Source organism: Paramormyrops kingsleyae, chromosome 6 (assembly GCF_048594095.1).
Source record: "Paramormyrops kingsleyae isolate MSU_618 chromosome 6, PKINGS_0.4, whole genome shotgun sequence".
NCBI classification, from domain to species: domain Eukaryota; kingdom Metazoa; phylum Chordata; class Actinopteri; order Osteoglossiformes; family Mormyridae; genus Paramormyrops; species Paramormyrops kingsleyae.
The window spans coordinates 13932984-13956486 of NC_132802.1; the positions used below are offsets into that span (position 1 = coordinate 13932984).

At 39.2% G+C, this 23503-nt stretch overlaps 2 protein-coding genes across 8 annotated transcripts in view; one reads left to right on the forward strand and one right to left on the reverse strand.

The window, feature by feature from the left end:
- Positions 1-2793: 2793 nt before the first annotated feature.
- On the reverse strand, positions 2794-6197 carry pigp (phosphatidylinositol glycan anchor biosynthesis, class P). 5 transcript variants are annotated; one of them, XM_023840191.2, is made up of 5 exons: positions 5960-6197; positions 4244-4335; positions 3854-3926; positions 3589-3707; positions 2794-2952 (listed from the first exon to the last, which is right to left on the reverse strand). In XM_023840191.2, the coding sequence occupies exons 2-5, from the start codon at positions 4323-4325 to the stop codon at positions 2834-2836; spliced, it is 393 nt and encodes a 130-aa protein (XP_023695959.2). In that variant the 5' UTR covers positions 4326-4335; positions 5960-6197; the 3' UTR covers positions 2794-2833. The 5 variants fall into 5 exon arrangements, with proteins under 5 accessions (XP_023695959.2, XP_023695960.2, XP_023695958.2 ...); XM_023840192.2 differs by lacking the exon at positions 5960-6197 and adding an exon at positions 5251-5518; XM_023840190.2 differs by lacking the exon at positions 5960-6197 and adding an exon at positions 5203-5516.
- Positions 5024-23503, forward strand: part of ttc3 (tetratricopeptide repeat domain 3) — a 32447-nt gene continuing 13967 nt past the window's right edge. The window contains exons 1-19 of one of the 3 annotated variants that reach the window (XM_072713716.1): positions 5024-5044; positions 6597-6646; positions 6999-7170; positions 7267-7348; positions 7501-7554; positions 7739-7868; positions 7967-8049; positions 12921-13015; positions 13380-13442; positions 13565-13619; positions 14508-14679; positions 15446-15494; positions 15618-15708; positions 17049-17085; positions 17927-17981; positions 20966-21053; positions 21292-21441; positions 23111-23191; positions 23306-23415. In XM_072713716.1, the coding sequence (XP_072569817.1) occupies positions 6604-6646; positions 6999-7170; positions 7267-7348; positions 7501-7554; positions 7739-7868; positions 7967-8049; positions 12921-13015; positions 13380-13442; positions 13565-13619; positions 14508-14679; positions 15446-15494; positions 15618-15708; positions 17049-17085; positions 17927-17981; positions 20966-21053; positions 21292-21441; positions 23111-23191; positions 23306-23415 (1610 nt within the window). In that variant the 5' untranslated portion in view covers positions 5024-5044; positions 6597-6603. Of the gene's footprint in view, positions 5045-5553; positions 5658-6596; positions 6647-6998; positions 7171-7266; positions 7349-7500; positions 7555-7738; positions 7869-7966; positions 8050-12920; positions 13016-13379; positions 13443-13564; positions 13620-14507; positions 14680-15445; positions 15495-15617; positions 15709-17048; positions 17086-17926; positions 17982-20965; positions 21054-21291; positions 21442-23110; positions 23192-23305; positions 23416-23503 lie in introns of those variants that run through there. The other 2 variants (XM_023840184.2, XM_023840185.2) reach the window with 2 other exon arrangements.

Genomic DNA, 23503 nt, shown 5'->3' on the forward strand with positions numbered 1-23503 from the left:
CCTTTATTATCTTGAATTCATAAAGAAACTCGTACTTCAATATTAATGAGACACTACCAGGAAAGGTTGCAGGTAAACTCACTACAACTTTATTTATTAGACAAGATAGCCATTAACAGGATTATTGAATGGATGCATGAATCATTTTCAATGGAACTTGAAACACTGCAAAGTGTGTCAATAATGCTTTAGATCGGTTACAATGGTTTTAGTATAAATATTTTTAGGAATGAAACCATGTACACATCAAACAAATGCAGGTTTGGTGAATAATACTGTTAAAAAATGTGTTACGGCTGTGATTATAAACCATCAGAAAGCTGCCCCCCCTGCACAACAAAGGGCCCCCATTCAGTATTAAGGTCTTAAAGTAACCAAGGCAATATTATTGTAGTTCCACAAATCCATAAATTCCTGGTAGAAATAGTTCTAACATGGATAATTGTTCATCATAATGTTGGCATGAGCTGAAAAAAAATCAATGCAAATTTAATTTACAATAATTTATCCATAAAAACTCCCACTACTTATGAGAACTTAAAGATGCTGCTCTGGCTGTAATGGCTGTTGGTTGAAAATGGGCAATAAATTGAATGAACAGATAATATTTTAACTACTGAATCTTTTTTGATGGTTTTAATAAGCAATATATGTTATATATTGTAATGCTATGGCATGACTATGTGAATACGGATCCATTTCAGACTACAGATATCAATTTTCAGAGTTAGGATTTTAAAATTCATATACTGTAGGAGGGCCATCTGGGGACTTTCTAGATGAGGGTCAGGGTTAGGGGACAGCTGGTCGACCTGTGAACTTTAGGCCTATGGGTCACGACCCTCCTAGCCCAAAATCCTTACAGTGGTGCTCAAGTAAGACGGAGCTGGATTTGGGAGAAAACAGAACTGGCAACCAATTATGCAAAAAACACACAAAGAGGGAAAATAAGCTCAGCAGTGGACCACACCCCCGCGTGGCATTTCCTCAGCTTGATGCTATGAGTCTTTGATACCACGGTCTCACTGAGTCACACTTTTGACCTTTGTTTAACTGATGGATAACTGCATCCAGAGGTCACATTGCTTCATCTGTCATAAATTCACACCACACAAATATTTCAGAAACAGTTGGCTTTAGGTTACCATTGTTCTATAAGACCCACACGGACCCTGATCTATTATCTTTAATTTTGTCATATCCATGATAAACCAGTTAACAGTCATCAGCTAATATTTTGCCCAGCATTAATAAACTAGGAAGAGGAATAGTTTTGCTATTGAAAGAATGACAACACGCACAGCAGGAATCATCATAGGGCATAATGACATCATGATGTACATATTAAAACGAGGAGTGTCGGAAAAATAGCCTGAATGCCAGTTAGCCACTAATCTATCAGGACAGAGGTCAGTGATCAAAGTGCTGGGTGAAGGTGAGTCAGGGGGCAAGTTTAGGGCTCAGCTGACGTGCGGCCAGCCCCCCCCCCTCGCCGGGGTCGGTGGTGGCCTTTCCATCATCGGAGCAGGGTTGGTTTACATGCAGCAGAGGTGGACACAGCAGCATGCAGGAGGTTAAACACCAGGACAGCCATCTGATCTGGGTTCTGTTTGTTTTTGATGCTTTATCTGAGATTCTGGCTGCAGTAGCAGCACCACGCACTCCACCCCCCTCCTCCTCCCTGGGTCGGTCTGGAAGAGTGACTGAGACGGCAAGGGAGGGGCAACTGGGGGCACGTAAGGCCAGCAGACTGATTGAAGAGCCCTGGTGAAAATCCAGCTGATGGAGAGATAGGGGAGGGACCATTTCACTTATAGTCGGGGGGGTTCAACAGGTTACAAACTGCCCTGAACCCATTAGGACACCATGGTCTGGATGGCGCTGGGGGCCAGGTGCAAAAAAGTAGTGACATGTTACCCTGACCCTCCCGCCCCCCCAACTGAAAACGGTCTTTAGCTTTTAGCTAGGGGAAGATAATGTAATCATGTTGGGAAGGATTTGGGTCAATCTTCATTGAAATTGTTTTGGGTTGCATCAAACAATCTGCCATTACAAGCACAACTTCATTTTAAATTAAAATACAATTTAAAAAAGAAATAACAACAAAAAAAAATCAAAGTGACTGAGCACAGGTACCAACTGGAGCAGCTGAGTTTATGATGACCTCAGGGTAGGGGTTCATCTGCAAGTCAGATCTTTGTCCTGTCACACAGCCATGATGGAAGAGCATGATCTAAAACCTCAGCAAACGTCGCGGCGTGGAGTGATTCCGGTTACCATGGCGAGTTTACCCATGATCGGCGGGCCTTGGCAATCGCGTTGTCATCAAATCCGACCCCAAGGTCACATACCGCTACTTCAGGCTACTTTTGTGACAAGACTCACTGCTCTGTTACTATGAACACTACAAACTTTTTACATAGAAGGGAATCACATGTCTGAGGAAGACAGTGAGGAAGAGGAAGGAGGAAGACAGACAAGGTCCTTACATATACACATTTTACATGCCATTATTTAAAAATAATAAATAAAAGTCACCTGCAAACCGGTACAAGACAAGTGAAGGTAAGATGGTTGGGTTAGTGAACAATTCACATACTGAATAATTGTAAAGAAAAAAAAGAAATTAATACAATTACTGGGTGTTATTACAACATTCAAAAGATTCTTACTTAATTTGTTAAAAGATCACACCAGAAACAGCAGCTTTTTATATTAAATATGTATTTTCATTGGGCTATACAATTCATTTGTTTTAAGTTTATTTAAATTTAAGACAAAAAAAACTGGAAATGACTAAAAACAACATGTTTTAATTTTTTAATCTGAAAGATCAGTGACATTTGTGAGGTAACAGATAGAATATCCGATTGACTTCGCTGATGGAGACATCTTTTAATCTTGGTATAAGCTTCTCACAGTCGTCCTCTTGCTGGCTCATGGCGTAACAGTCTGCAGAGAGATCAGAATCAGCAAATTCATCACCAGACGACCACTTAGCAACAGGATATGGTCAATATACCTCAGGGTTTATGGAGTCACATCAACTGTGGAAAAAAAGGTTCCTACTTTCTAAGAAGCATCAGACCATCTTTGAAAGCATTAATATTTATTAATTTATGACTTTCAATGGGTGCAAATAATGTAGCTAACAAGCCTAGGTTCCGGTTCATTATCTTCTCAACAATTGAATGTGGGTGTGGTTGTTAATGGTATTTAAAATGTTCTATTACCATTCGTTCCCAGAAACATTCAGTCTGGGTCAGATAATGTGAGGAGTGTCTCATTTATTATTTTAATATATTTTCTTAGCAGATGCTTTTAACTAAAGTGGCGTACATTTGACAAAGCAGGGCCAGCCAGTCCCTGGATCAACTTGGGTTAAGGGCTTTGCTCAAAGGCCCAATGATGGAACCATTGTCAACCTGGGGTTTTGACCTAGCGATCTTCGGGGCACAGGTACATTGTCCTAACCCGCTGAGCCACAAACCGTCCCCGCTGTACATAAAATGGGCCCTCCGCAGTAATACAGACTCACTGACTATACTGTAGAGGCAGGACAGAGAAGGTGCAAGCAGAGGGTCTCACCCGTGATAGTGTCCACCGACCACAGGGGGGCGGTGTTAATCATGTTCACACCAAACAGAAGGATGAAACAGATAGTGATGGCGACCAGTAGATAGATCGGAGCTGCAAGGGCCCAGTACCTGAAGGAAGGATGTTACACTGGCAAGTGAAAGACAGCAGGCATAACTATGCCACAACCTTATGCTTATCGTTCAGCCTAATTTTACAGTCACATGGCACAAACCCCACTCATCGAAGCAGTCCAAATTAACTCTCATTTACTCACTTTTGAGGCCAGTAGGTGAGGCCAACCGAATTCAGCCAAGACTCTGGAATATAAGCCCACACCATGTACAGACCTGTAACAATAAACAAATGAAAGATGCCAATGGACACAGCAGATGGTAATAAGCAATAAGAAGTCAATCTATCCATGAACCCATTTGCATGAAGCACCTACATGCACTAGAAACTGAAAGGCTTGGTATGATATGGGATCAGATCAGAGCCTCAGATGAAACTGACAGTGCAAGTCGACCATATTCAACATTGATGCCTAAGGGTTTTTGATGACTTGATATAAAACAGATAAAAGCACAGATGGATGAAAGAATGTGCACCGGATGTACAGATAGTCCTGCCAGTGATCTTTCAGAGACACATTAATGAAACTTACAAAAACCAAACTGAGAGCCCAGGAAGAGGACAAATCCATAAATGGCCCGCTCCGGTAGAGGAGAGGGAGAGTTTTCAACCATAATGTCAAACCTGTTTGAAGGGCAAAAGGGAAATTAAATGACTCACTTTAGTCTGACACTTTGAATATTTAGACTTCAGTACATTATATTTTCCTAGACAGCACAAAGTTTTACTCAGGAATGCAGGACTAAATAAATATTATTTTCACAGTTGACAACAGCCATTTTCTTCACATTACCAGAATTACAGCACCAAATGTTAGCTAGAATTTCTCAATTAAAAGTATACAAGCAAACTCAGGACTTTAATATTAGACACTGGGAATCAAGAGCTCAGCTTTCAAACTAATTGTGTTGAAATTCTCCTCCATTTCCTACAAGTGCCAATGTCAAACGTGTTTGCGAGGTATCAGTATTTCTCCATTACATCACCAACAGAAAATAAAGACATAATAATTTACAGTGTTTGTAACAACATTAGGCAGAAGACAGCACACTGGTTAAGAACCCATGACTGGAAGTTGTTGGTTTGCATCCGGGTAACGGACCCGGAACTGTACTTTTGAGTGAAAATGTCCAGTGAATTTGTAACAATTCGGTACTGTACACGGGTGAAACTGTCATTATATTTTGTACTCAAGTGGAGTAATGTAATCGTTTGGCTCACTAAACCTGAAACCAGGGAATGTTTCTGAAAATTATAGCGCCGTGTCTAACTCAAGTTATATATGTGTCATTTTCTGCAGTGTACATTCCACCCGTATCAGATCTGCTGAATGGTAATGAATACTATCCGAATATGTGTATGCATAGCAAAATAAATGCGGGAGACTAACGTAGGGCTCTCATCGCGTACAGGGTTTCAGAGGCAATTACGTCCCACCCACCTGTGATAGCTGGTTAAAAATAAAGATAATTCCGGAAAGCGTCAGCTTACCTCAGTCTAGCGTTTGTTTGTTAAATGATGCAGCAAAACTCAAATTACCTAAAACCCAGCGGGAACGGCGCAGGTGTACTGGAAAGCCATTTTTACTGAGGAAATGGACATGTGATGTAAAGTCGGCGATGAGATCCGTAATGAAAACTAATCACGTTCAACGAAATAACATCACAAAATACTTAATGCACATTTCTAAAGAAATCGTCATAAAAAAAATAATAAAAAAAACTACGGTCACACATGGATCGCTCTCATACTTCCGGAAAGTACACTGGCTACGTCATACAAATGACGGGCTCGAGTCCTGGGATTCGCCATTGTCCCGGCTCAAACAGAACGTTCCACAATCATGTGACCCACTTCACTTCCTGTTTCCGGAGCCATGCTATTGCACAGAGGAAAAGCGAACATGTGAAGTGACGGTTGTTTATCCAAACTTGTACTGTTTTGTGGTATGACAATTTGCACGTTAAGAGTTAGCTTTATGATTTGGGATATCTGTTACGTCTCGTCCATAATTAGAAATTTAAATAAGCTTGTAGTGTGGTTTGTTTTCCATTTTTCTGGTAGGCTGAAAGGTGGAGACTCACTTTGGCGAAGTGTCACATTTTAATTTACTGTTGCCACTGAAATAACAGAATTTACGGTTTGATACGGAGGCTTAGCTTTTGGTTATCTAAATCTAAATAGCGGTGAATTTAGCTAATGGGTAGGAGCTGACGACACTTTATATTCGAGGTAAAAAAGCACTTGCCTGTCTAGATGTGAAATGTTGGAGCCAAAACGCCATTACGTAATTCGTTTAGGAATTCTGGGGAATCCGGTTCTGGTTGAACAAGGCAATGGAAGAAAAACGTAGAAGTTCGTTAAACGTTGAACTTCACATTCAAATGAAGGCTGAAGTCAGTACGAACAGGGAACAGTTTAAAGTTTTCATATACTGCATGCTTCAGCATAAACAGGGGCAGATGTTATTCCACAATTTTTACCGCTTAATGTGTTTCTAATACCGTTGCTGGCATTGGCCATTGTACGTTTGTGTATTACCGAAATATTTATTTTTAAAGGCTGTTCACCTGATCTCTGACATCATTCAACTGTATCGTAAATTACTCGGGCTTTTTTTAAGTCTCATTTTGGTATCTGAATATATGCAGGTCCCGACACATTAACCACGCTGTATAAGCGAGATAAAAATTACTATTAGTTTGTGCCGTAGTATGCCAAAACATACTCCATGAAGCTTGTTCTAGTCAAGTCGGGTTCCAGTTTCCCCGGATCAGTAGTTTTGTACATTACGTAGTATGATAACTAAAATGTATTGTATGCCATAGAATAATGTTCTGTTGTATTTTTACACATTTTGACTTTGATCTTTCTCTGGTTCCCAGGACATAAATGGCGTTTATGGGGCAGTATTCCTTTGATCCTTTGATGTCAGGTAACAAACGTAATACATTTTTATCTCTGTTTATTAAATTGTGCGTGTTGTCAGTCCCTTCACCTTCACCCCACCTTTGAGTGTATCTCAATCACTCAGCCCTTAATGTCTCACCTGGGCAGTTTTGTGTGCTGTTGGTGTGTCTTGAGGGAGACTGGTATAATATAGAGGAGCCACCCTGATTTAAATGTAGATTATGGAAAAACTTCTCCTTTTGTGGGTGTGTTGGCTCAACGGGTTAGGATACTGTGCATGTGATCAGATGGTTGCTGATTCAAATTATTGGTCAGCAGAGTGATTGGGCCCTTGTGCAAGACCTTGCTTTCTCAAAATAATGTCTTGTGTAAAAAAGGGTGTAAGGTGGAGGAGATTGCGAAACGATGGCATGACATTCCTGTCAGTCAGAAGAGAGAAACCCTCTACTTGGCCAACCTACATGTCTTCTGGTCTGACATTCTACATCCATTGTGGAAGATCAAGGGTTTGACGCCATGGGGGGAACTGATGCACTCTCTGGCCCTCAGGTGAGAGTAATGCACATTTAGTCTGGCTTTACGATGTTATCTGAATACTTTGGCTGGCCCACATGATGCTGACTTTTTCTTTCATCATTTTCCCAGTGACAACAATTACTTGAATTTGAAAGGTATATATAGGTTAGAAATCCTGGAATCCATTCTAATGGCTGTATCACTGGGATGCGTAAGTATTTTAGCTATTTCAGTCACCATTAGACACGATCAACTAGATGCAGCATATTGTTGCTATGGAGGTTACTCCATATAATGACCATTCATTAAATGACACACGGAGTTCTTACACTGATTTTCTCTGCCTTTTTCCTCTTATTTTAGTTGTCTGAAGACTCAACAATATGGTTGATTGTACTGGGTACCAAGTTTGATATGGTGAGTGCATTGTTTCATAATGTTTGTGTTAAAAAAACAAAACGGTGCAATTTGGTATCATTTTATAAAATTAGAGGTAGTAATGTGTTTTTTTCCCCCTACATGTCAATCATGTATCCACTTCATGTGAAACATTCCAAGTTGTATCCATCTGACTTAGTTCTCTCTCTGTTCTGTGCCATAGGGAGTGTGCTCTCTTGAAGAGGCTGTCCATTGGCTGCAAAAGGCAGGGGAGCCTGACATTGTCTCGCAGATCCAGAAACTGGGCTCCAGGAAGGACTGTGCCGAGACCCTCTCATTTATCTGCAGAAACTGTAAACGGCCCCATTTGTTTTTTTTTTTGCACAGCCTGCCAGTATTTGGCATCAGCCGGCAGGGTTGTCTTTAATCCCTCTTTCTATGTTCTCCGCAGCCGTCTACTACTTGCGAGCCAGAGTGTTTTTCGGTGAGCACATTCTTCAGGAGTGGACATTGGTCCCGGCTCATGACAGACAAGTAAGTAGGCGGAGTCATGATGTCTACTCATCCGCAGAACGTGGTGTCGTGTGAATCAAGGAGGGCCTGCTTGAGGTATATTTATTTTTTGGTGCTGAATTTGGTTCAGATGGCTCATCAGATTCAGTTTTCAATAGGCCAAGTTAAGGTCACACTTTCAAAGAATTTGACTAGGCGTTTGCTCTGAGAACCACACAAACAAGATAACTTAAATAATGGGTAATGTATAGCATTAAAAGTGTTATTCGTAAATGATTGTGCACTGAACAGTGTGTAACAAGATGAACAATAAACACAATACATAACATAATGAGCACTGTGATTGAAACAAATAGTCCTAACCATTCTGAAGGACAATTATAACAATTTTCTTCCTTGTTTACTCAGTCCTAGATGGGTTTGTGAAAAATTTATTTATTGGAACTCCTTTTATAAATATCCCCATATTTATTGCAACAAAATCACATCACCATAAGTGACATTTTTCTAGTGTCATCCAGCCCTAGTGTATTATAGCAGATACTTCGTCATTCCATCGTGCTTCTGCAACACAGCTTATCTTAGTTGGGGAAACTGCGAAAACAAACAATTATCTGCTTAAATTAAAAGTAGTCTGACTTGACACTTGACAGAGACCAGTGGACCATGGACATTAGGAATTAGGCTTCCTTACATTTATATATGTACTATGTACTAGGACTTTAATGGCTCACAAAAATCATGGTTCGGTACGTACCTTAGTTTTGAAGTCACAGTTCAGTGAATTTTCAGTACAGTGGGTGTAAAAGCAACAAAAGATGAATTGCTTCTTTTTTTTCCTTTATTAAACAGTGGTTTACTGAACGAAATAAGACTGACAGTCTGTCAATACTACTGCGACCTACTAATAGAAAACTAAAATTTACTTAAAAGTAAATCAAGATAAATATTCTCTCAAGTAATTAAAAATAAAATAAATATCCATTACGGTGTACATTTAGAAAATTAACTGTACCTGATTTGTTCTGTGTTCACATTAGGCCACTTAAAATTAATAAATTGTTTTACATGACTCAAACTTCTAAAATATTGGTGAGTAGGGGATTTTATATTTTATATTTTTAGCGAAAACACGATCGGCAACAGAGATATACTAAAACTAGAAAATTAAACTTTAATTTGTCAGTATCTCAACATTTTAAACTCTCAACAGTTCAAACAATTACAAGAAAAGAGAAACCTTCAAAACAAATGCCTAGTCTAAGTGTTTAATGGTCTTGCCAGAGAATGGCCCAATAAAAGCGTCCTCCTGACAATAGCAAAACAACAGCACTTCCATTGTTTCAAACAATAGAAGTGCTGTTGTTTGACCTCAATGAGGGTCACTATTATTGGACCACCCTACAAGAGACTACTTGCTCACAGTGTACAGGATATCAGGATTTGGCACATTGACGATCTCTGACAGTTTTTGAGGTGAAAAAAACGGATTTTTTGAAAAATATAAAATATAAAAAAAATCGAGGCGGCACCAAAAAATTGAGGCGGGCGGCCATGTAAAACAATTTATTAATTTTAAGTGGCCTTAGCAGCTTTCAGCTTCGTTTTTGAACTTAAATTTTTTAATATTGTCTCAAAAATACAATACATAACAAAATAAATATCCGTTATAGTGCAGCATTTAAAAAAACACATGTGCTGTACCTGTATTCACATTAACAATTTTCAGCTTCATATTAGGACCAGAGCATGTGAGCGGAGTGGAGCGGGGAGAATTTCCGCTCCTCGTTCAAGAGGCTGTTGGCTCCGCCCGCTCCTCCGCTCTAATTCGCACTAAGCCGCTCCGCTCAACACCGCTCCTCGCTCCACTAAAATTTCCTCCCGCTCCAGTCAAATCGCTCCACGCTCGCTCCAATTTTAAAGAGGGACAAATAATTTGCATGCCTAACAAATATCACCTTAAACCGATGCCTTATATCATAAAGAAATGTGATCAACGGCACTCAGAACAGAAAATATTTATTTTTAAACAACATATAGGCAACGATGGACAGGTTTGGCAATGGCATTCCACACAAAATAGGCTTAAAAATAAAGGAAGCAGTGGGCTTAATAGCCTAAAGAATATACAGGCTAAGCGCATCCACGTTTTAAATTCCTCAGTTATTTTCTGTTGATGCTGCTGCTGCGTCTCTCTCTATAAAATAAAATTTCACTGACAGCGTTACGTGAATTTTAAAAATCCTATTAGACCTAATTTGAATGACAAACTAATTTATTTGATTACCAAATTATAGGCTTTTATACTTTTATTTACTTTATAGACTTGATATGCTACAAGCATATAAAACTTGCTCACGTTTTTCTCTGGCCTCCACGTGTTCGCTTAGCACACTCATGTTTCCGAGAAAGGTCTTTTTAGATTCCAAAGCGGATCTAAATCTTGATAATTGTATAGATGAATGCTGGGAAGATTTGCGCACGCCTCAGAGTCGTAGTGTGAGCGGTATCGGAGCGAGACAGAGCTCCAGCCTTAATTAAAAAACCGCTCCGCGTTCTGACCAAATTTCGCCCGCTCACGCTCCGCTCCACTCCGTTCACATGCTCTGATTAGGACATACATGCGCATGCGTACAAATACTTGTACGCTTACATTCCTACATACTGTACAGTCTCTTCATTTAGCACGTCATTGCAGACAGACTAAATTGTCATGACTTTGCAACCTGCAGTGTGTAAAAGGTGCTGTTTTTCAAACACATTTTAATTAAAAATACAGTAAACTTATCTTGTTTTTATTTTTTTCCCACTTAGAATTCCATTTTTTTAACTGCATCTCCCTCAGTTTCTTGGCACTGTGCAGTGGGACCTGAGAAAACGCAATTAATTTCTTTACGTTGCACAGTGTGTTAGTTTATAGGAATGACAATAAGTCCTTTGAAATTTGAATTGAATTATAAGTATCTGACACCAATGGATATTCATGTATGTGGACTGGTTTGTACAAATATTATTTTATTACAGTTTTTATTTGTTCAGAAATTACCACAAATCTACATTGCAGTAATCCATTCACTCCTTTTCTCTAGTTTTTGGCAGTCTTGTACAAAGACAGCTGTGATTTATTGTTAAATGGATTTGTACAATTGCATAATTCCTCTTTTCTATTTTAGATATGTTGCAGCAGCATCTAAGCTGAACGCTAACGCTGCCTCTCAGATATAACACAGTGACTTCCTCCTACTTTGATATAATACCCTCTCTTGTATTCCAGAGGCAGGCTATTTGCATACAGTCGACACTAAACACATTTGCAAGTCCCACCCCAAAGTATCGACATACTATAAAAGTACCCAGCTGTTTTGGTACTTTGGGTACTGGAACTTTTGGTACTGGTACCTGACTGGAACTGTCTTTCCGGCTTTCCAAACCACTTATTTTTGGCTGCCCCGATTCCCATTTCCATGCTGTATTTGCCCTTTTTACAGAGGTCTTTGTCTACACTCCTGTAAGCCAATTCTTTCTCACGGTGCAGTTGTTCAGCACTGAACTAGGGCTTGTTGTTACTATATTGTACTATGGTCTTTTTGGGGATGCTGGCATTTTCACAGAAATTAATAAATGTTCACTGGAGTTGGTGGTTGCATCTTTAAATGCACTCCAATTTAGTATCAAAGCAGCTCTTCAGCTCCTTTGTAGCTTCAGTTGTCCACCGTTTAATCTTGGTCACAACAGGTTTTGCAGATTTTAGTCTTCGCCTTTATGCTGGGATGAGGTGAATCATGGCCTGAGCAGAATGACCTAGATCCACCCAGGGGGTGACATGATACGCGTCCTTAATCATCATGTAACAATGGTCGAGAATTTCTCCCTCCCTCGTAGGACAATAAATATGCTGCAAATAGTTCATTTTGCAAGTTTGCATAGTTAAAGTCCCCTACAACAATGAGTAAATAATCTGGGTTTTTCATTCCTGCTACGGTGAACTGTTCAGGGAGTTCCTGGAGTGTATCGTGTGCATGTGGTGGTAAATATACATCAACCGAAATGAACGAGTAAAACTCATGCATGGAAAATGCAGTTTAAAAAGAATTTTGTCCTGATAAGTAGGCGTAGCTTGTCAGTTTATCGCACAAAGATCTCAGATTTGCAAAGATAATTCCCGGTAGCAGTGACTGTAGTGCTCTATTTTCTGAAAGCACACTTGAACACCCGCTTGCTTACCACGTTTCCTTCTTTTTGGTACCTGTGACAGGGCTGCCGTGCTGCTGACTAAAATCCCCAAAGAACTGAGAATTGAAGACATTTCTATAGAAACTTCTTGTAGAATAATGTCCTGCATGTTGAGCAAGTTGTCTCCCTATGTCATCACTGCAAGTGTAGGATGTATGTTTACAGATGCAAGTGACCTTGCAAACTGGTAGAAAGTAGTACGACACAAAGGGGTTTCTCAAAACTTTCTCTCATGCGTCATTCAGCCCGTATCTCAGTGAGACTCAAGGTCGAGGAATCGCACACTAGGATACTTTGTTTATAGAAGAGAATTGCAATATTTGCTCAAACAGGCCCTTCACGCACTTCTGGTATCTGGGTCCCAGAAGTATTCTCTGGGACCTGTTCATAATGAACCAAAACAATCTTTTAAATTAGTATGTATGTATCACAAAATGAATGATCAGTATAAATTTAAAAATCATAATTGATTGGTCACAACACTGCACTATATATATTGATTTCACTACACTTTGAACTGAAAATAACTATGTAGCAAATAAAATTTTATTCTTTATTTGAATTGATTGGTCTAAGCTATATTTTTCCCCTGCTGAGGACACCTGTGTTTACATGGTGATTCCACGTTGACAACATATCTCCTGCTTTTTGTTTCCTAGGAAAGTGAAGAGAGGAAAAACAAAGGAAATACATTTTTTCAGAAAGGGGACATGAGTGCAGCTGTGGAATGGTACACTAAGGCCATCGAGTTTAAGTAAGTTGCCTGTTTGTTTGGTCCTGTTGGAAATTCTCAGTTTGTGTTCGTCACTTGATAATGTCTACAACTCTTAAGTACGCTTAAGATAAGTTTCTAGGGCTGTGGCCCTAGAAGTTTTTATCGCCACCGAACCTGCATGCGATTGGCTGCTGTCAGGCTGCGAACTGTGTGTGCCGCCGTCCGCTGTCTGTAACAGCTGCATTAAGCACGTTTAACATCTTTGTTGGAAGTTGCGTGGTGGTGTGGGCCGTGACGCATGCAACGTACAGAGGTTGCAGCGACCCAGAGTTATTTTAAAAATCGTACTGCAAGGTAATCTTCATGAATTACTTTTCTGATGGATTTGTGCTTTATTTTGCAGCCCAGAAAACCACATTCTCTATGGGAATAGAGCACTTTGTTTTTTACGCTCTAAAGAATATTTGTAAGTAACATTTCACAATTTCAATATATTTAAGTGGCCCTCGCTTGCTTTTACTTGCTTTGTCTAAGGTGTCCGTATGGGCTTTGAAAATTGGGTTTTACAGTATAAATGTGTATTTTCAGGAAAGCAGCTAGCGATGGGAAGCGCGCTGTCGTCATCAGGCCGAACTGGCCAAAGGTAAACAGAATTGGCGACTTCCAAGGGAATTCTAACATTCATTCAAAAAACAATTACTAATTCATGTACAGTAATTAAGCCAGAGTTTCAGTCAAAATTCCGATAATATACTAAACGTTTAAATAATTGTGTAACTGCTCTTTTCTCCTTTGTCATTCTCCTTATTTGTTGAATATCCATTAATTTCCCGTGACTGTTCTACAATGTCACAAAATGTGTGTTTTTAATGAGTATTCTAGGTAATGTTTGATCTGCTGTGGTGATATTATGCTTTCCACCAATGACATAAACATGTATTGTGCTGTAACCAATCAGCAGAGAGAGAGCCTTGCATGATCAGCAGGTGTTCTCTACAAGTATGAGATTGTTTATAGGTTCAAGTAACCTCCTTAGCTGGTCCAAACTGGTGAAGAACAAAGGGGTTTTTCTAAACCTTTTCTTACACTTAATTCAGCCCATATTGTAACAAGAAGTAGAGTCGAAGAATCGTTCACTGGGATACTTTGCTTACAGAAGAGGGTTGCAATATTTGCTTGTATAAGCCTTTCACACAGTTCTGGTATCTGGGTGCAAGAAGCCCTTTAATAACTATGGCTTGTTTATAGTGAATACGTAATATTGAATAATTTGTTGAACACAAACTCAATTTCTGTTTTTTCCTAATAATAATCGCAGTGTGTAAATGATCGATAAATATGCCCAAATCATAACTGATTATTCACTACACTGCACTTTACATATTGGTTTCACTACACATTGTACTGAGTAGAATTCGATATTTGAGTCGATTACTCCGAAATGGATACATGTTCATTTGCAGAGGTTGCCAGAGTTTCTATGGTGTCCCCCACCTCCCCTTGCTCTCATCGAGTGCCTCTCACCAAACAGGGCCACTACCGCTTCTGTGATGCCCTCTTTGCCCTCGGCGAGCACCAGAAGGCTCTGCAGGCCAACCTGAGGGCCATCTTCCTGTGCAGCGAGGATCCGGAGGGCATTCGTGACCTGGAGCAGCAGAAGTGCCGCTTCCAGATAGACCTGGCCATGATGGAGGAGCTCCGAGGTACATGCCTTCGAGGGAGTCCAAGCCTTCTGTTGATACTTGAGGTGTTCCTTGTGCTGGAAGGAATGTAATAAAAAATAGCTATAAACATTTATGTTTATAGCCGCTGCCATAGCAACCCCTCAGTATTCCTCAGACTGAGAGCTTCAGGTGTTCTTTGTGTTCATACACCGAATAACACTAATAAAGTGTAAAACGGCAGTGGGAACTGAGGCCTCGAGGTGATTTAAATATAGGACCAATGTTATCTTAAAGGAAAATGGATACTAGATTAAAAAAAATAATAATAATTTGTGAACTGAAGTTAAAATGAAAACTATATTTACCAAACGTCCCAGACTTTAATATGCAAAAACTGCTGGCGTCCATTATCTAAAGCTCTGCAATGACATAGTTTGTTGTTGTCAAGAAATTAATTTAAACAGTCAGTTTGATTTTCTGTAGGAAAATCGTGTAGATTAATCGACCAATTGGTCAATTTGATTTTCTGTAGGAAAATTAATCGTGTAGATTAATCGACCAATTGATAAAATAGTTTATAGGTTAATCAGTAGAAAAATAATTGTTAGTGGCAGCCCTAGTATTCCCTTTTAAATAGAATTAATCCACACCCGTTTGTGCTACCACAGTCTCTTGTGGTCTATTGTTGCATTGATGATTAGTTTCAGTTTTGCTTCGATCTGTTGTATGTAAAAGTGACAGAAGAAAGAGCTTCACTGTATTTGCTTTATCAGATTGATCTGAATTGCTTTTTGTTCCCCATCAGCTGCTGGTAAGCGGAAGAAAATGAAACCAAAAAGAGATGGTAGCAGGAGGTAATGTTGGCTTTTCCCGGCCCTGAGCTGTCTGCCTGCTCAATGCATGAAGGCGTTAATGAACCGTGAAACGTTAATACAGACCGTAGGCATCACCTCCTGTTATTTGTCTCATTTTTATAGAACCGATTCCCAGGTTAAAGTAGATCTACATGATACAGACCCCCCTAATAAACCAGAACCTCACATAAACTCCAGTGCCTCAAAAAACCAGGTAAGAAGAATTACAGTGTTTATGCTATAACTATAGTAAAGCAGCAGGTGCTCAGCAGAATTCTAGTAGTACATGAAAATTCTATGTTTCAAATTAAATGATGTGACTAAAAGTACTGAAATGTAAATGGAGTCGTTGCTCATTACTTTTGTTCTGTGTGAAAATATTAATGGACAAATGCAGCCTATTCCCCTAATATTCTGTTTATGATCTAACATTATCTGACCTTTCGGTGGCGCACTGAATGGGTGATATTAGGTACAGTGTTAGATAAAACTTGACAGTTCTTTCACACTGTGTCAGAGCAGCAACACTAAACTAGTATAACTACCCAGACCACGCACGTTCATTGGCACGATTTTTCCGTAATGCTTGAAAATCCGTCGGCAAAGCATATCTGTCACAGAAACATCGCTACTGAATGTTGATTCGACATTCTCCCAATGTCTGTGTGATGTATTTCAGCAGCGCACAATATCATTGAGATCACTATGCAATATTTAGCCTACTGTTATTTTTCCCGATTAGGCTGTATCACCCACAATAGGTTTGTTCTAAGCCTTATATGGGTCATTCCATGACAAATCATCACACTTTCGGACCACATCATCATGCATTTTAACGAAACATGGCATGCTGATTTGGTCACATGAGTAACTCATGATACTGAAATTGGGTGTCTCTTGGATCAATATTGAGGGAGATTTAAGCGAACAAAGTTTTAAGTTTTTTGGGGTGGGGGGTCTATGACTTTGACTGGCTATATTTACCTTAATATAAGCTACACAGAAATGGAATATTACTGGAATCTTTTTCGTGCGACTTTAACAAGGAACCTATCCAATGATGGCTGATTTTGCCTCCTTTTCGATTTTGCGGAAATGTGGACATTGTCATTAAATAGATTCATTGCTCGCACTGCTACACCCTTATTCTGGTGGTTTTCTGCTAAATTTTGACACTACGAGTGAGGCTCACCGACTGAGACCAAGCATGGGAGACGATTACCCACAATCCCGCAGCGTGAGAGAGAGAAGAACCATCGGCTCAGTCTTGATTACATGACACTCGGCAGACATAGCATATACGTAATCGTATTGCAAGACCTCGCTCGTTTATCAAGTTAAAATGTATACAATTTTTGCTTGTCTTGCAAACCAAGTTACTCGCAATCCGAGGTTTGACTGTAATTGAATTACTTTTGAATGAAGGTAACTAGTAACTCAAATTTTGCGTAACTTGCACAGCACTCATTAACAATGTAAATTTTTGCTCTTGTATGTCTGCTGATTTGAATGATTTTGAATCACATGTGCTTACATCACTGTCTTTACGATAAGGAGTCGGAAGAGAGTGCCTGCGGGAATTCTGACTCCGGTATGTTCTCCTTTTTTTCCTCTTCCTACGTGCTAAATGGGGATGGGGGGGGGGGGGGATGTTAGCGGTTCCCTGAAAGAGCACTCAAAGAAATGATAAACATATTTAATGCTGAATTATTCCGTTAAGAGTGGGGCTTGTTTAGATGCACTGACTAAAGTGACTTGTTAGCGTTTTTGGTAACACTTTACTTGAAGGGGCACAAGTAAGTTAGTAACTCAGTCACTCCTAAAATACGTCATGAATAAATATACTAACTGCATGAAATACATAAACTGTTATCGGTATGTATGTAACACTTCCTTTCTGGTTAATGTATTAAGTAAGAGTGTACTACTACATTATTTGTGCCCCATCAAGTAAAGTGTTACTGCTTTTTAGTGCTTTTTAATTCTGCTGTCTTTAACATCACCGAAGGCTTGGGGCCTCTTGGTTATAAGTAGGGCTGCTTTGGATTTTGGGAGAGGGCAAGCCCCCCCTCGCTTCCACCCTGCCTCAGTACCTTTAGTAGTCTTCACTGGCAAAAAAAAAACCCCACCTGTCTAAAATATGTTACACATTCACAACATCATATTGGTGATGTTTGCAAAAACATTCTGCACAGAATAGCAGGAAAATGATGCCATCAGATGCGTATGCGTGTCAGATGTGACCTCTTAAGGTGCTTTCCGCAGACTATTTGAGCCTCTTCCTTGATCTGACGTCCGCACCTGCCGCGGCACATTTCAGACGAGCCTTAGTGGGTGTGGCTTGTTGTGTTCACTTCGGGAATGTGAAACTAATTCTAGAATCGTCGTCTTGGTTAAGGAACTGAAGGTTACGCCACCGTTTTCTCTGGCAGGTGAAGCTGGTACTGACATGCAAACGGATGACTGCGCCGAAACAGGTGCCAAAAAGTAAGTTTGTATTTCACATTTCTGCTGGGATTTCCTTATTTAATATCTTCTGAAAACCACCCTCAGAGAATGAAATGTGCTTCGACTGAGACACATACCAAGTCTCTTAATATCAAGGTTCGAAGAATACCACTCATATTTTGGAGCAAAGACTGAAGTGCAGTTTGGCGTGGGCTGTGTTTGTGTCGGTTTAATGTTTGATTTGGAACATGATTCTGTGATCATTGTGCCCTTTGAAATTGTTTCCGCTGCCTTTTCTGTACGGCACTGTGAAGCGATGGTTGGTACTTTGTTGAATATTTATGAAAATTTTTAAGTTGTTGTTGCTTAGTCAGATTCCTTTTCCCTCATGCTGTTCTGGACATAATTCATATTAAAGTAAGACCTTAAATTGACATAATGCTTTTAATTAGCATTTTCACTAAGACAAGATATACTCTACTGATCTCAAGAAGAATTTTTTTTGCAGTTAGGACAACAGTTTGAAGTCTTCACTGGAAGCTCCTTGTTGCCACTACAGTCACTAACCATTCAGTACTACTTCTATGTGAATCCTAGAAATGGTTTAAATTTACTGTAATTGATGTGTTTGTGTTTAATATTGAAATGTTTTTAATATTTAAGTACCGTATTTTCCGCACTATAAGGCGCACTAAAAAGCCTTTGATTTTCTTAAAAAATAAGTGCGCCTTATAATCCAGTGCGCTTTAAACGTGGATTAATTTCTGTTGTGCATACTGAACTCGAAGCGATTTGAACGTTTTAGTATTGAAAAGTGAGTGTATTGTGTAGTGCTTACACGTGTTATAAATTAACAATTTCAAGAGTTATTATGAATACGCTGACTTTTGATTTAGCGGTATAGGACCGTATTATAAGTGTTCAATTTTGAGTTATTGTTAATAGGCTGACTTTTGATTTAGCGGTATAGGACCGTATTATAAGTGTTCAATTTTGAGTTATTGTTAATAGGCTGACTTTTGATTTAGCGGTATAGGACCGTATTATAAGTGTTCAATTTTGAGTTATTGTTAATAGGCTGACTTTTGATTTAGCGGTATAGGACCGTATTATAAGTGTTCAATTTTGAGTTATTGTTAATAGGCTGACTTTTGATTTAGCGGTATAGGACCGTATTATAAGTGTTCAATTTTGAGTTATTGTTAATAGGCTGACTTTTGATTTAGCGGTATAGGACCGTATTATAAGTGTTCAATTTTGAGTTATTGTTAATAGGCTGACTTTTGATTTAGCGGTATAGGACCGTATTATAAGTGTTCAATTTTGAGTTATTGTTAATAGGCTGACTTTTGATTTAGCGGTATAGGACCGTATTATAAGTGTTCAATTTTGAGTTATTGTTAATAGGCTGACTTTTGATTTAGCGGTATAGGACCGTATTATAAGTGTTCAATTTTGAGTTATTGTTAATAGGCTGACTTTTGATTTAGCGGTATAGGACCGTATTATAAGTGTTCAATTTTGAGTTATTGTTAATAGGCTGACTTTTGATTTAGCGGTATAGGACCGTATTATAAGTGTTCAATTTTGAGTTATTGTTAATAGGCTGACTTTTGATTTAGCGGTATAGGACCGTATTATAAGTGTTCAATTTTGAGTTATTGTTAATAGGCTGACTTTTGATTTAGCGGTATAGGACCGTATTATAAGTGTTCAATTTTGAGTTATTGTTAATAGGCTGACTTTTGATTTAGCGGTATAGGACCGTATTATAAGTGTTCAATTTTGAGTTATTGTTAATAGGCTGACTTTTGATTTAGCGGTATAGGACCGTATTATAAGTGTTCAATTTTGAGTTATTGTTAATAGGCTGACTTTTGATTTAGCGGTATAGGACCGTATTATAAGTGTTCAATTTTGAGTTATTGTTAATAGGCTGACTTTTGATTTAGCGGTATAGGACCGTATTATAAGTGTTCAATTTTGAGTTATTGTTAATAGGCTGACTTTTGATTTAGCGGTATAAGACTCTTGTTTTTTTACGTGTGAAAGAGTAGTGAAGACGCTCATAAGCGTTTGAACAATGTTGACAGTCATTGTGAACACGTGATGTAAAATAAATTTTGGTTGACTGGCTTATCTGACTGTTTTGTTTTGCTTAAAGCGCCTTAAAGTCCGGTGCGCCTTGTATGTGGAAAAAGTTTGAAAATAGACCACTGATTGACGGTGCGCCTTAAAATGCAGTGCGCGTTATAGTGCGGAAAATACGGTATTGTATTAGTTGTTAGTCATCATACTCAAACCTTTGGTCTGTAAAATGATTCAGAAGTTTCCTAACACCTCCCTCCCAATAACAATACATTGTATTTGGAGATTATTTGGTGTTGTAATGGCAGAGGCTCACCTCTAGATGGCTGCATTTGGTTGTGTATTTATACCTAGAGATGGTTGCGAATACAGTTTCAGATATGACTGTCTCAGCAGCAGCGCGTTTGCTTGGCTGGAGTTTCGATGTCATTTTACCAACCTTTTCAGCCTGTACAGTGAGTCCTGAAACCTTGAAGTTCATATGTATGTTTGTTTGGGCAGGCTAACCTCATGCAGTTAGATGTCATCAGTTTCTAGGTAGACCGTATTTAGTTAAGTTCCAAGCGTGCTTTTTAATTCGGCAGTTTCCTGTCCGTCGTCGACACGTTCCTTTTTCCTCTTGCTTCTGTTTTCTATTGGGAAATGACCTTACGGAAACTAAAGCAGTTGAAGCACTTGGCGCATGTTGAAAGCTGGTGGCCTGGTTTTTTTTTTTGGCTGTTAAAGCAGGCTTTTCAGTTACAGTGCACTTTAGCTTGTGTGACGCAAGAACGTGACTCCAGTATAAAAATATGATTTCCTGATTTATATAAATGCATTTACTTAAGGGATTTGAAGTCATTTGCTAAGCGGATTTCACTTTCACCACAGCAGAACCTGTTTTAAGTAGTTTTTAAAAAAAAAAAAAAAAAAAAATTTATTCTGTTCTTTTGTAGAGAAACGACTGAGAAGATGCACAAAAAAGAGCCTCACATTCAGGACAAAACAAAACCCAAAAACCGACACCAAGGGACGCACAAAAAGGTATCTATTTTTCAATTTTATTTTATTTTTAGTTTTTACTGTTTCTTTTTGATAAATTGTGTGTCATTATTTTAGACTAACTTGATAAAATGTTGTGGAAGTAGGATGTCGGACATGAAAGATACTAAAGATTTTTGGTGATTTAGATGTTTTTTGTTGTTGTTGTTTGTTGTTAAATTCAAGTTGAAAACAGACAGTAACAGCTGCTGTTCTTGATTCCTTGTGTGTGCATTTGAAGACCAAGGCAGAAGCTTCGTCTGGAGACCTGGTGGGCCAGTTTAAGTCAGTGGTTCACGATGCCCATTCAGCCCTGTCGGACCAGCGCTGTCGCAACGCGGAGGTGGCCTTCTCGCAGGCCCTGAGTTTAGCAGAGACGGCACCTTCTCCGGTACGACGTCCCCCCAATCCGTGGCGTATCTGAGAAGGAGCACGTTGATGTTTCCTTGGCTGAGCTGCTACGAGATGATTGAGGTTTGGCAGGATGGCTGATGGTAGAATAACGTACATTCATCCGCCTTTGTTAGCGGTAATGAAGCATGCAAGGGTTTATTGGCAGGGATGGAGGAGAAGGGCTTTAACAGAGGCTGCAGGGAAGAAAGAAGGCAAAAGAGAACAGCTTTGGCATAACTGCAAGGGGAAATTAAACAAGGAAAGGAAATGAGCAAATGGGCATTGAGTCACAGAAAGTGCAGTGGGGCAGTCAGACAGGTCTAGGTGGGTTTATCAGCTGTTACGCTCAGCAGTATGGTCCAGGTGAGAGGAGAATGAGTTTAAATGAGCTTATCGCTCTTGGGTGTCTTACAAATCACAACAAAAGCTTAAGAATACTTAGGTTTCTGAAAAGTATTATTATTATTATTGGTGTGTTGCTAACGAATCCTATCCTTACCTTTGCAGCAGTGAGAGACCCCTGTCAATGTTTTATATCCTGGGGGTGCTGTCATGGTTGTTTTGTAACATACTGTAAATGCTGTGAATAATGCCCTATCAAGGTACCCAGTTAGGGAAAAGGAAACCTATCTATCACGATCGTGGTAATGCATAAGAATTCAAAAGAGGCAACGAAAATGCGTTTCCTGCATGAGTAATTGCGGGCAGCCACATAGATGTCATTCGTTACGGCGACTAGCTGAAAATGCTGGTCACTTTATTAATGGTGTGTACTCTAAATGCTGTAAGTGTTGTGTATCACTTTCATTTATTGCTTTATTACTGTGTAGTTAAAGCTCAGGGTGCATTTTGAATAGTGAAACGTGATAGATGAGTATATTTGTATATATGCATGTATGCAGCATATATGGATTTTCCTAGCAGTTAACTTGCACTGAGACGTTATTTCATGAATGCCTTCTGTCATTTTGTAACCAATATTCAAACATTCGTTCAAATATGATGTGAAAAAATCACATTTGAACTGTAATTAACCCATTCAAATTTTCAAGTGTCACTGTAGCCTAAAAGCGCATTAGACCACTTGTTGAATGTTGTTGTTTGCTGTCTGCAGAGCCCCTAAAACGTCAGGTTGGGAAAATATTTCTTGAAATAGTTTTGCAATCCCACTACACTTGCCCACTTGCTCTTTGCTGCAATGTGAAGGCAAGGATAAGCCTAAATAATACAGAAATGTCCTGTAAAAACCAGGGGTGGGGAACCTGTTCCATGGAGTGGCAGTGCGGGTTTTTGGGATGGCCTCTCTCTCAGCCAGTAATAAAGCAGTGGTTCTCAACTCCAGTCCTGGGGACCCACTGTTACTGGCTGATTGAGAGACCATCCCAAAAACCCACTTCCACCCTCCATGGAACAGGTTCCCCACCCCGCCTTTAAGCACTAAACTATGGGGGACAATGTACACAATGTAACTTTTAATATTATGTGTGTTTATACATATTCATTAATAATTGCACTGTGTCCATTTCGCACAAGTGACTCCACAGTTGGGGTATTGGTTATTCAGATATATTTGAATGAATTGCATGACATTTGAAATTTATTCAAACTTGATTTTTGAAATAGACAGCCCTGATGCCTTCTAATGCTGTTTTACCTCCCATGTTTAGGAGCTGGACATCTTAGATCTTGACAAACTGATATTGATCTATGGCCACGCTACCGCCCTCCTCGAAATTGGACAACCAGAAGTGAATTTCTATCTATTTATTTATTTATTTATTTTAGTGAACAAACCAACTATGGGTGGAAGGAAAAGAACATTTGTGCTAATTATCTTTTTTTTTTTTTTTTTTTTATACCAGGAATTGGCTCAAGCTAAAAAGCAATTCAACAAGATTAAGGATGTTGCAGGAAGGGAATTTCAGTGTTTGGTATACTATGGAATGGGAAAAGTGCTATTTAAAGAGAACAGGTACGAACATCCTCAAAAACATATAAATTAATACATTTCATATACAGAACGAATAATTTGCTTCCAGAACATTTCTTAAATTGTATTC